Genomic DNA, 11,904 nt, shown 5'->3' on the forward strand with positions numbered 1-11,904 from the left:
CACACTTTTCACACATTCTGATCAAATTCGTTTTGCACGAATTGGGCTTCATTCAACACGTATTTGGATCTCAACACATTCCCTATAAATAGAGCAACACATTGTATTCATTTCCAAGCTTTTGAGATCCAAGAAATGCCTGTTTCACTCTAAATTTTTTCTAGAAAATTGAACTATCGTGTTTTGAGTTCCAACTTGTTTCAATCCAAATTCTTGATTCCATTAGCATCTTCGGTCTTCTCTGAAGCTTTTGCAACAATTCCCAAGCTCTAAGACCTTCTGAAGTACTCTAACCAGATCGAACTTCATTAACTTCTGATCACCATTTGGACAAGGTAGTTCTAAGCATCATTTAAACTCAAACAAGTTACCATAATGTAGTCATTCACTCACTGATGCTTTCCCCTAACTTATCTGGTATTGATTGATCATGTTCATCATTTAATTTTATTTTTCGTGGCTTGCTTGCTTCCGAAACTTCTCTGAAATTCCCCATGCTTGGTTTATATAAATGAATTTGGAGCACGAGGTTGAATCCATGATGAGGAGGCGGTCACATTGGTGATGGTCTCGTGTTCTAAATTTACCAAATGATGAAACTCCGGTGAGGGATCATCAGGGGAGATGACCGAAGTTTATCTTAGGTCATCTGAGTTTGCTTACATGTTGGCAATTTAAAATATTCTAATTGGTTCAATTTAAATGCAATCTCGTGTTACTTTTGCTAATTTCCATTGTGTGCCCTAGCCTGAGGATTGTCGAATCTGCCACGTCAATTAATGAGGCCATATCCAGCGCTCAGTGTTTTTTCTGATTTTTTTTTTCATTTTAAAATGCTTTTTCTTTTAAAATTCATAGAAAATTCATTTTGCATCCAAAAAATATTTCTCTTTTAACCTAACCAACTTCCTAACCTCAAGAGAATCATCCTAAATAAAGAAGAACCAACCTCTTTATACCTAACCAATAACTAAATGATATCCTGAATAAGGATACATATCCCAAAGGATTTATATCAGTATGAGACAAAACCCTCAAAATAAACGCTAGATGAACCAAAGTAAAAGACAACTGAGTGTGCCCCACTTCTACCAAGTTTCTTGTACTTGTAATTAGGATACTAAATGACTTAGGTTATTGCATGAACCCTCTACTTATGATTTACTTGTTTATGTGCTCTGATTTTGTGTGACATGACAACAATCATATTTTCTTTTCGGGCAGAGAGACAATCTTTAGTTCTCTTATTTACCTTCGTTGAATGATTTTGCTGGAGTTAGGTTTTATGTTCATTAGGGGTGACGATTGATAACACACCCACTATTCTACTTGACGTTTTGAGTCCATAGCATTGGTTGAAACTTCATGTTCATTTAATTCTCCTTAGTCCAATTTATGGTTTTCTTATGTCTACTCCAGTCCACCCCCCCCCCCCCCAAACACAAGACTCATTTTGCAATCTCGTGTTTCACTTTTGCTAATTTCCATTGTGTGCCCTAGCCTGAGGATTGTCGAATCTGCCACGTCAATTAATGAGGCCATATCCAACGCTCAGTGTTTTTTCTGATTTTATTTCTTTTTCTTTTTTTTTCATTTTAAAATGCTTTTTCTTTTAAAATTCATAGAAAATTCATTTTGCATCCAAAAAATATTTCTCTTTTAACTTAACCAACTTCCTAACCTCAAGAGAATCATCCTAAATAAAGAAGAACCAACCTCTTTATACCTAACCAATAACTAAATGATATCCAGAATAAGGATACATATCCCAAAGGATTTATATCAGGATGAGACAAAACCCTTAAAATAAACACTACATGAACCAAAGTAAAAGACAATTGAGTGTGCCCCACTTCTACCAAGTTTCTTGTACTTGTAATTAGGATACTAAATGACTTAGGTTATTGCATGAACCCTCTACTTATGATTTACTTGTTTATGTGCTCTGATTTTGTGTGACATGACAACAATCATATTTTCTTTTCGGGCAGGGAGACCATCTTTAGTTCTCTTATTTACCTTCTTTGAATGATTTTGCTGGAGTTAGGTTTTATGTTCATTAGGGGTGACGATTGATAACGCACCCACTATTCTACTTGACGTTTTGAGTCCGTAGCATTGGTTGAAACTTCATGTTCATTTAATTCTCCTTAGTCCAATTTATGGTTTTCTTATGTCTACTCCAGTCCACCCCTCCCCCCTCCCCCCAAACACGAGACTTGACAGGGGTGAACTATTTAAAGATATTACTCTCGTACCTCAAATTTTAAGCCTGAACTTGTTGCCCTCTTAGGTTTATTGTAGTCCATCATCTTAGATTTACGTTGTTTCAACTATCATTCATACAGTTTTTACTTATGAATATCTTGATCATGCACAAAAAGGTTGAATAATGAGATGTTAATTTATGGAAGACCAATATATTTTTTATTTTGGGCTTGCCAAAGGCACGTAAAGACTGACCCAATACATGTAGGCCTGTTTTTCCTCAAGAGTTTACCACGATGCCGTACAAGTAGACATGCATCACCCAATGCCACACAAACACACACCTTCATGTTATCCTAAGTTGTTGATCTTCATCCAACGACCATCTACATTCCTTGTCGAACAACCCTAAGACGATTGTAACTGCCTCTATTATATAAGCGTGACTCCGAGTCACACCTAGGTATGATTCAAATCATACTGATGAAATTCCACCTCAATCTAATACTGACTTGCATGTCAGAATGTTTACGTTTTTTACAAGTACTCTCTCTTGTCACGGGAGAATTGTCACCGCCATATTAAAAGCATCTCCATGTTGGTCTTCATTAAAATATCAATAATTCTCTATTTGAGTACAAAATATTTTTAAAATTGTAGAGAAATGTTACTTATGATAATATAAAATTAAAATTACTTGATTATTTTCTAGGCAATAATCATTTTAATATTGAAAAATATAACATTTGTATTGATTTTATAATTTATTTCAAGAATTTTGCAAAGTTTTTAAAAACCTTCAAGAATTTTCTTCATCAAAATAATTTTTTGAAATCTCAATATATACACATGTCCAACTAAATACATCTTTGACACATGTTATACAATAAAACTTAAAAATAAAAATCTAAGAACTATATACAATATCTTCATTATACATAAGTCCACATCAGAAGATCATAATAATCAACATCCCTTGAAATATCAACGTACAACTCCTATTGTAGATATATAACCTGCATATAACACTTGGAAAGCAACAAAAATATTGGGGTGGAATAATAATCTCAGTGAGTTCCCCTATCCTATGAGTTCACTCGACTCTACAAGGTTTTCTAATTAAATCATAACTCAAGTATTCATCTTTCGTTACTTGTGTATCATCCACACAAGATAACTAAGACTTAAGTGTCTAAGGGATATTCACAATGTATGGAAACATGTCACTGAGTTTTCATAACTCAATAATTACTATTAAGATTCATGAAACATCGATCCCTGCCTAGGGTTATGTCTAGGTCAAGCTCGGTTCACGCATGCTCGGATGATTCGACTTTCGCGGTGGATAACAGGTCCTCTATGAGACTCAAATTCAATTTAAGTGACCGTCGCTCGTATGAGACTCTAACCCACTTTGACTATCTTTCACCGTATGAGACTCTAACCCACTAAGACGTTCACCTTTCCCCCATATCCGCCATGATTGGAACTCAAACCCATACCCATTTGGGACACGAATCATTGGTGCCACATTCCATTTCCTACTTTACATAAGCATTTTGAAAAGGATATGCACCCTCATTCTAACTATTCACTAATAAATGCACTCTCACTTTACAAGTTTATTATACAAATAATTTAAATCAAAATTAAAATTAATAAAAATATTATTTATATTTTGGATTTAATTGAAATACACTGACAATGTATAAGGATTGAAATACACTGAGTGTATAAGGATTTTATACCATCAGTTAATCTTAGACGTTGAATATTAACATAAGTTTGACTTTTATTTTAAAAATTTATAAAATAATGCAAACAAGTGATGATAATGAATGGACAGTATAAATTTTTTACACTGACAGTGCGTAATAATTAATTCGATATATTTTTAAGACATGTGTCCATTTAAAAGAAGCAATAAATGGACACTAGGTGAGAGTATAAACGCTAGTGAAATATATCAAGGAAGAAACAAAATAAAAGATATATTTCATTTTATTGTTAACACTCCTTTTCTTCTTCTTACAAAATTTCTGCTTGGTTGTTTTAATTAAACGGGGAGTGCAATTAGCAATTTAACTACTTACAAAAGCCAATTCACTCTCACTGCTACTTTCTTCTTCTCTTCTTTTCTCTCTTCGAGGGTTTCGTTTTCTCCCTTGAAGAAGAAAAATCCTTTGGGTATGCGCTCTCTCTCTCTCTCTCTCTCTCTCTCTCTCTCTCATCTTCTTTCTTTGATTTCTAGGGTTTAGATCTGTTCTCATCCGATTAATCGATTGGATTGGGGTTTTCAATCTCCGAGTTCCTTAGATCCCAAATTTATCATCGATTATTATTTTTCTCTGATTTCTCATGTTTCTTTTGTCTTCATTTGCTGCGTTAGGGTTTCGATCAATTTATTTACTCCCTGTTTCAACATTTTTTTGGGTTTGTGAGACGGTTTAGATGCTATTTTGATTTCGTTGGTTAAGTTATTTTTTTCTTTAGATTTTGGTTTCTGATAATGCTCAATTTCTAGTTTTATTATTTATGTGGAGTTTTAGATGATACAAAATTTTAAATTGTATGCAAAAGTTGTAATTTTTGTTTCTGGAGAAGGAATAGGCATTATCACTTAACCACTTATACAAAATTTGAAATTGTCTGCAAAAGTTGTAATCTTTTAATTTTTGTAGACTGAATTAACACATATGAGTGTAAATTATACATATTTAAGAATGCAGTCTTATTTGCATTGCACCTATGATGGTCTTAAATGTGACATGTTTTTAGATTTGTTTTGTATGAAAATTGTTTCCATGTAGTATATTGTGCATGATTTGAGTTGGTAAGACTGCTTCCCTCAATTGGGATGCATCCTACGAAGTTTATGGCTGTTGGGGCGTCCATAGCTTTCCATGTATCTGTGTTGTTTTTCAAGTTGGATATGATTAGCAGTTGTTGCGTTAGTGTCTCATAATCTTTGTACTGTGCAAAGGAAGTTAAGTGATGCTTTGTACTTGCAGAGGAAACACTCCCATTATAAATACTTTTATTGTCGATTTATTTGAGTTGTTTTTTTAATAGGTACATGTTTTTTCCTATTTTATTGTCATTTCATAATTCCTTTTTTTTTCTTCTATTCGAGTAGTTTTCGTTTTAAGGTGCATCAGTCATGTTTGGGCGTGGACCAACAAGGAAGAGTGATAACACCAAATATTATGACATTCTTGGTGTTTCAAAAAGTGCCGGTGAAGATGAAATCAAGAAAGCCTATAGAAAGGCAGCGATGAAGAACCATCCCGATAAGGGTGGAGATCCTGAGAAGGTAAGTCTCATGGTTACGACTACTTTGTTGCATCTTCATTATACCATGCAGTTTTAATACCCTGCTCTACTATTATGGTCCTTGTTTGGGTGTAGTCTGACTTTATGATTTAATTAAACACTTGCATATTATATGTTGGTTATTTTTCGGTTAACTCTTTCAATGTAGTTAGAATATAGTGTAAGTGATAGAAAGAATTCTATCTACAATTGTGGCTGTAACCATTGTGCCTTGCATATCAATGTAGCATTATAGTGCTCACCATTGTGGCCCTCCCAAGCGCAATTTGAATGAAGCGTTGACAAAGCAAAACCAAATATGCCATCCACTTGTAGCCTCATTTTGGACATTTTGGGCATCCTTAAAATCTGAGGGACTTAATCCGTAGTTTCCCTCTCTTGCTTCTCGTTCAACCAAAAACCCATGGCACTCAAAATAGGCTAACATCCCTCCCATCTGCAACTTCAGCTTCTCTTTCACTTCCCTGCAATTTTCCTACTTAAACAAATTTTCTGGTTTGCTTTATATTTGGTTTGAAGCTTAGTTGTGAAGAACTTAGATTGATAGTTATGTATCTGTATAATCATGTTTATAAGTTTGGTGATAATTTAATATTAATTTATCATGCAGATGACCTGAACATGCTATGTTCTTATTTGTGACTTTTCATTTATATGAAATATGTTATTTAAATTTGAAGTTTTTATGCAAACTTATGTATTCAAAAAACAGCTTAAATTGAGTTTTGTTGTTGACCTTTCATTTTTTGTTTCAATCCAATTATCTTATTTCTATATCAGTTCAAGGAGTTGGGTCAAGCATATGAAGTGTTAAGTGATCCTGAAAAGAAAGAACTGTATGATCAATATGGTGAAGATGCCCTGAAAGAAGGAATGGGAGGAGGAGGAGGAAGCTCGTTTCATAATCCTTTTGATCTATTTGAATCATTTTTTGGTGGAGCTGGCTTTGGTGGTGAGACTCTCACTTTTATATTCATGTTATTTTATTTTCACTTGTAAATCATTTTTCATTCTTGCAATATTGATCATTGCACTATTACTATTTTCTTAGGTGGTGGTCCTTCAAGGGGAAGAAGACAGAAGCAAGGAGAAGATGTGGTGCATTCTTTACAAGTTTCCTTGGAGGATGTGTTTAATGGCACTACAAAGAAACTATCTCTTTCTAGGAATGTGTTGTGCGTAAAATGTAAAGGGTATGGAACTTATCTGTATTTATATGTTCTGTACTTTCAAATCTTTTTGAAAAAAATTTAACATCAAAGCCACATACTGCTTCATAATGCATTGTGCCTTACGCTGTTCCAAGTTTTTTAGCTTTAGGATATGTATGTTCAGATTTGGCAGCTATGTAAATATATTATCCCACTTCCTCTCAATGAAATTTTTGTATGAGTTTGATATTTTATTTACTAGAAATCATCACATTCAATATTCATTTTGCTATGATGGTCTGTGGAATCCCAACTGAGGACTGGACTGGTGTTAATGGCTTGGTTTCAAAAAAGAATATGAACATTCTTACATAACAAGTATGTGCATAAACCTCATATTGTAATAAGACAACGAGTCTGAAAATTGTGTTTATACTTTTCAGAGTTAATTAGAAAATGTGTATATTTTCAATTAACTTGGCTTCTCATTTAACCTGTGCATCCCTTTCCCTGCCTTCAATTGCTTGATTACTTCATGTTTTGCATAATTATTTGAATTTTGTTAACCTATATCTGTCTTGGAATTATTGTCAAAGTTGACAAATTTTCAATAATAATAATAATAATAGTTTGCTTGCAATTTTTGACATATCAGGAAAGGTTCAAAAAGTGGCACAGCTGGAAGGTGTTTTGGATGCCAAGGCACTGGTATGAAGATTACCAGAAGGCAGATTGGTCTGGGCATGATTCAACAAATGCAACACGCCTGTGTTGACTGCAAAGGAACTGGTAATGGAAATTTCATTTTCAATATCTGCTTGGTTGTTTCTGTGCTGTTTTGCCCAGCTCATGAATCATTGTTTCAGGTGAGGTCATTAGTGAGAGAGATAGATGTCCTCAATGCAAGGCAAACAAGATTACTCAAGAAAAGAAGGTGCTGGAGGTGCATGTGGAAAAGGGAATGCAGCAGGGTCAAAAGATTGTATTTGAAGGACAAGCTGATGAAGCTGTAAGTAGTTTTTTAAAAACTTTTTTGTGCTAGGCATTATGGTTTATAATTTAGTGTACTATTTACTATTTTAATACTTAGTAAAAAGAGCCAGAATTTGATTATTTTAGTAGTCTTCATGGTTGTTTGTCATGTTGAAATTGATATTTAATTGTACATGTTGCAGCCGGACACAATCACCGGAGACATAGTTTTTGTCTTGCAAGTGAAAGTGCATCCAAAGTTCAAGAGGGAGCACGAGGACCTCTATATTGATCACAATCTGAGCTTAACTGAGGCTCTCTGTGGCTTCCAATTTACCGTCACACATCTTGATGGAAGGCAACTCTTGGTCAAATCAAACCCTGGAGAAGTAATCAAGCCAGGTACTTTATATTTTTTTAGAGTACATTTCATTAGAACACAGTTCAATCATTGTGTCATTTTCTGAATTTATGTATGTTAATGTTACTTTGTAGGTCAATACAAAGCTATTAATGACGAGGGAATGCCACAACACAATAGGCCCTTCATGAGGGGACGCCTTTACATCAAATTTAATGTTGAATTCCCAGAATCAGGTTTTCTTTCACCTAGCCAAAGCCTGGAATTTGAGAAGATATTACCTCAAAAGACAAGCAAGAAGTTGTCGCAAAAGGAACTAGATGATTGTGAGGAGACCACCATGCATGATGTTGATATTGCAGGGGTGCATAGAAAGAAACACCAATATCGCGAGGCATATGATGATGATGACGATGAAGAGGAGCACTCAGGGCCTCGGGTACAGTGTCCGCAACAGTAGTGCAATTTATGATGAAAGTATTACTAAAATGTTCTCTATGATTTTCTGTTGTTTGCATAATGCAGTTATAGCTGCAGCTTAGTTTACCCTAGGTTTCATCCGGAAATGTTACTTTATTTACGATTATATTGTTTGATTTGAATTTTGCTGTAATAGGAGTATCTCTATTTAGCATATGAAAATTAAATGCTTGGTACAAGGTGTGCAATTTTTAAATTCGATGGAGGATTAAGTGGATCCACAGGATTAGAGCTGTTAAAATGTGTCAAAATGGGTCTGACCCATTGTGCAGGCCTACCAGGCATCTATTTTAAGGGATTACCTCTCCCACTCCTAGTGGTGGAGGAGAAGCATCTTATGAAATTAAAAAAATGCCCTCTTAATTTTAGAAGTATATTTTTGGATGCACATTTCACACTAAAACATGTTCTAATTGAAACATACTTCTATTTTTTCAAAACTAGGCTGCAAGTGTATTTTTGGGCAAACCCCTTTAATGATTTTGTTTATTTAATAACTCAGTCACAAGTAGAATTTTTTACCCAAAATATTCAGTTTTTCAATTTTTTTCTAAACTAATATAGTTTTCAATTTTTTTTCTCCAAATTATTCCATTTTGAAGAGGATGTGTTAGATGAATTGACGCCTGCTCTAAAATTTAGAGAGGTGGCGTCAATTGGATTGAGTAGTCCACCTTGTGTTTCCAATCCACTTGGTGCCTATGAGTTAAGTTTTAAAGCAGACACCAATTGGTGTGACACCTATGTGTGTTTCGTATTTTTTTTAAAACATTGTACATGATAGATAAAGTCGAAATTGGACCAATTCAATTAATATTAATACTTGTTTATACAAAAAAAGACTAATGTCGATGATCGAGATCATCTAACCGAACTCCGATCCCACATCCCCTAGCTATCCGAACTCGTGGTCCTAACCCATGTTGATGATTCACCTCATGTGTTTGAGTATCTGAGGATCCAGGAACATCAACACCAATTACAGGAGATTGCATGAGATAGTCAGACAAATTAACGTAGTCTTGTATATGCATCGAATGGGTAGCACCATAGCTGAGTTCATGACCCATGCCAATGATGCGTTGAGGAAAGACTAAAATGATTGTTGTGGTGTTTGGTAGACATATGGTTGGTGAAGGTTTTGGTTCTGATGTTTGGGCTTCTTGGTTATGGTAGGAGGAGGGATGGTTGATGTTAAATGATCGTTGATTGTTTTGGCTAAGGCGACTATGGTAGGGTGATGTGTTGGGTGCATAACGATGTTAGGCCTCTTGATGATGATCTAGTTGTTGTTGGTGGTATGGGGTATGCTCTTGGTATTGTGGTTGGGTGTATGACATGTTAGGGTTGTACGTTTGTATGTTTGTGGATCGGAAATTTTGATGGATAAGGGGTTGTGAGTAGCCGGTCTGACAATGTTGTTTGGGGTTAGATGTTGAGCCTTCTGGTGTGTAAGTTGCCTATCGTGGGTCGTATAAGTACATATCCCCGACGATGAACTCAAATCCAACCGATCTGTACCAAGTCATATAATTACGATTTGATTTTTCTTCAGTTGACATCACAACGTCTGTTAAGACATGGTCTTTGCGGTGCTTTCATTTGCGACACTCAGATTTAGCAAAGCTTTGCCATGGGTTAAAGTTCCATTGATCGTTAACTTTGCATAAATGCCATTCTCCTAGGTTTACCGGGGGATCTGAAATGTGTTGAAGCATACCGGACTACAATTTAACACGATCACTATTGTGTATCTCCACATTGGTGAATTTTATGATCGGTGTGCATGCAGTCCAAACAGCTGCGTCTTGTTCGTTGATTTCATGGTCATGATCCAAATTTAGATATGGACTCCAAATGAACTGAAATGTGAGCATATATTATTATAAATTTGGTAGAAGAAATTAACAAATTATTACGAAATAATTAGGTTAAGGGCCATACATCTGTCAGCCGAAGGTGATCCAAGAGATTGCGATACTGGGTAATACAGTGTCTATGATATCTGTTATAACTCATACCACGTGCCGACCATCTGCACCATAAAAGTAAAAATATTATTTAGAGATAATAATCGGTAAAGTAAGTAAATATAGTCCATTTTTAAGAACTTACTTTTTTGCATATGAGAATGTGAATGGTTTGTTGTTGACGGGCGCTAGGGACGTTAGTCTAGACCAATCTCATGCTTGGAGCAAAACAACACATCCAGAAAATATAGATGTGTCTTTGTGTGCATTTTTACGCAAAGAACTATAAAGATAAGTCAAACAAGCGGATCCCCAGCTGTAACTTCCTATTCTAGCCACATGTCTTAGTAAAGGTAAATACATAACATGCATACTAGAACCACTACCTTCGGAAAATAAAAACGAACCAATTAAAAGCATAATGTAACACCTAGTTTTTATCATTCGAGCCTCTTCGGTAGAATTCTCATCTAACTGTAAACTGTTATAATATACCTTAAGGCGTGAAAGGAGTATACCTTGACCTCTCGAGTTATCATCTAACAAATCAGCATCCAAGAGGTCCATCCAAATTGAATTCACATAGTTGGTTTTACCATTTACCGCCTTACCTTCGATAGGCAGTTCCAATAACATGTAGACGTCTTCTAACGTCACAGTACATTCACCGGTTGGAAACCAAAATGTGTGTGTCTCGGGACGCCATCTTTCACATAACGCAAGAATAATTTATTATCCATCGACCAAAAATTGTTTTGCTTATATGTCCAAAACCGGCGAGTTCCACATACGGTTGAATCATCGGGCCCATGTGTACAAATTCGTGGACCCGAGTTTGAAACCTAGAAACATCCTAAAAAAGAAACAACAAATTAAGTATCATTATTAAAAATTATTCTAGAAAAATAATACAAGAATTAAACGCTTACATAAGTTGCTATGTTTTCAACTGTGCCTCTGCGTGATTCACCCATTGTGAGGAGAGACATCTTGTCGGAGTAAATATTTGAAACAATGGTTGTTGCAGATGAAAGAGTTGTTGTTGTTGAGGAAGAAGTGATTGTTGGTGGGGGAAAATATGAGACTTGCTTGACTATTTATAATGTGTGACATGAAAAGACATACAAAAGTTTGAATGCATGGATAATGGTGCTTGCATGCTCTTGCCAAATGGTTTGGCACCCATGTGCAAATGTCACATGCTAGCACCAATCAAAGTGGCGCCTCCTAGGCTTGCATGCATGCTTCATGTTAACCTAGCTTGACGCATGCATGGCTTTGCATGCTTAGTTACAAGGTCTGCAAGGAAGACATGGTAGTGCCAATTGGACTGACGCCCATGTACAAGGAATACAAGCTAGCGCCAATTCGACTGCCGCTAGGGCTTGCATGTTTGACACATCACTTACCTCTAGCTTGCATGCTTGAC

The 11,904-nt window shown here is 35.5% G+C and overlaps 1 protein-coding gene across 1 annotated transcript; it reads left to right on the forward strand.

The window, feature by feature from the left end:
• Positions 1–4,187: 4,187 nt before the first annotated feature.
• Positions 4,188–8,684, forward strand: LOC127076758 (dnaJ protein homolog 2). Its single transcript, XM_051018530.1, has 8 exons — positions 4,188–4,395; positions 5,345–5,521; positions 6,322–6,493; positions 6,593–6,734; positions 7,348–7,481; positions 7,559–7,701; positions 7,868–8,066; positions 8,160–8,684. Exons 2-8 carry the CDS (start codon positions 5,369–5,371, stop codon positions 8,483–8,485), a joined length of 1,269 nt encoding a protein of 422 aa, XP_050874487.1. The 5' UTR covers positions 4,188–4,395; positions 5,345–5,368; the 3' UTR covers positions 8,486–8,684.
• The last annotated feature ends 3,220 nt before the right edge of the window (positions 8,685–11,904 follow it).

Source organism: Lathyrus oleraceus, chromosome 4 (assembly GCF_024323335.1).
Source record: "Lathyrus oleraceus cultivar Zhongwan6 chromosome 4, CAAS_Psat_ZW6_1.0, whole genome shotgun sequence".
NCBI classification, from domain to species: domain Eukaryota; kingdom Viridiplantae; phylum Streptophyta; class Magnoliopsida; order Fabales; family Fabaceae; genus Lathyrus; species Lathyrus oleraceus.

Excerpts from the sequence above, each read along its gene's own strand:
- LOC127076758 (XM_051018530.1), top strand. The coding sequence starts at position 5,369 with ATGTTTGGGCGTGGACCAACAAGGAAGAGTGATAACACCAAATATTAT. Across the intron at positions 5,522-6,321 it reads AGGGTGGAGATCCTGAGAAG|TTCAAGGAGTTGGGTCAAGC; the intron begins GTAAGTCTCATG and ends TTTCTATATCAG. Across the intron at positions 7,702-7,867 it reads AAGGACAAGCTGATGAAGCT|CCGGACACAATCACCGGAGA; the intron begins GTAAGTAGTTTT and ends TACATGTTGCAG.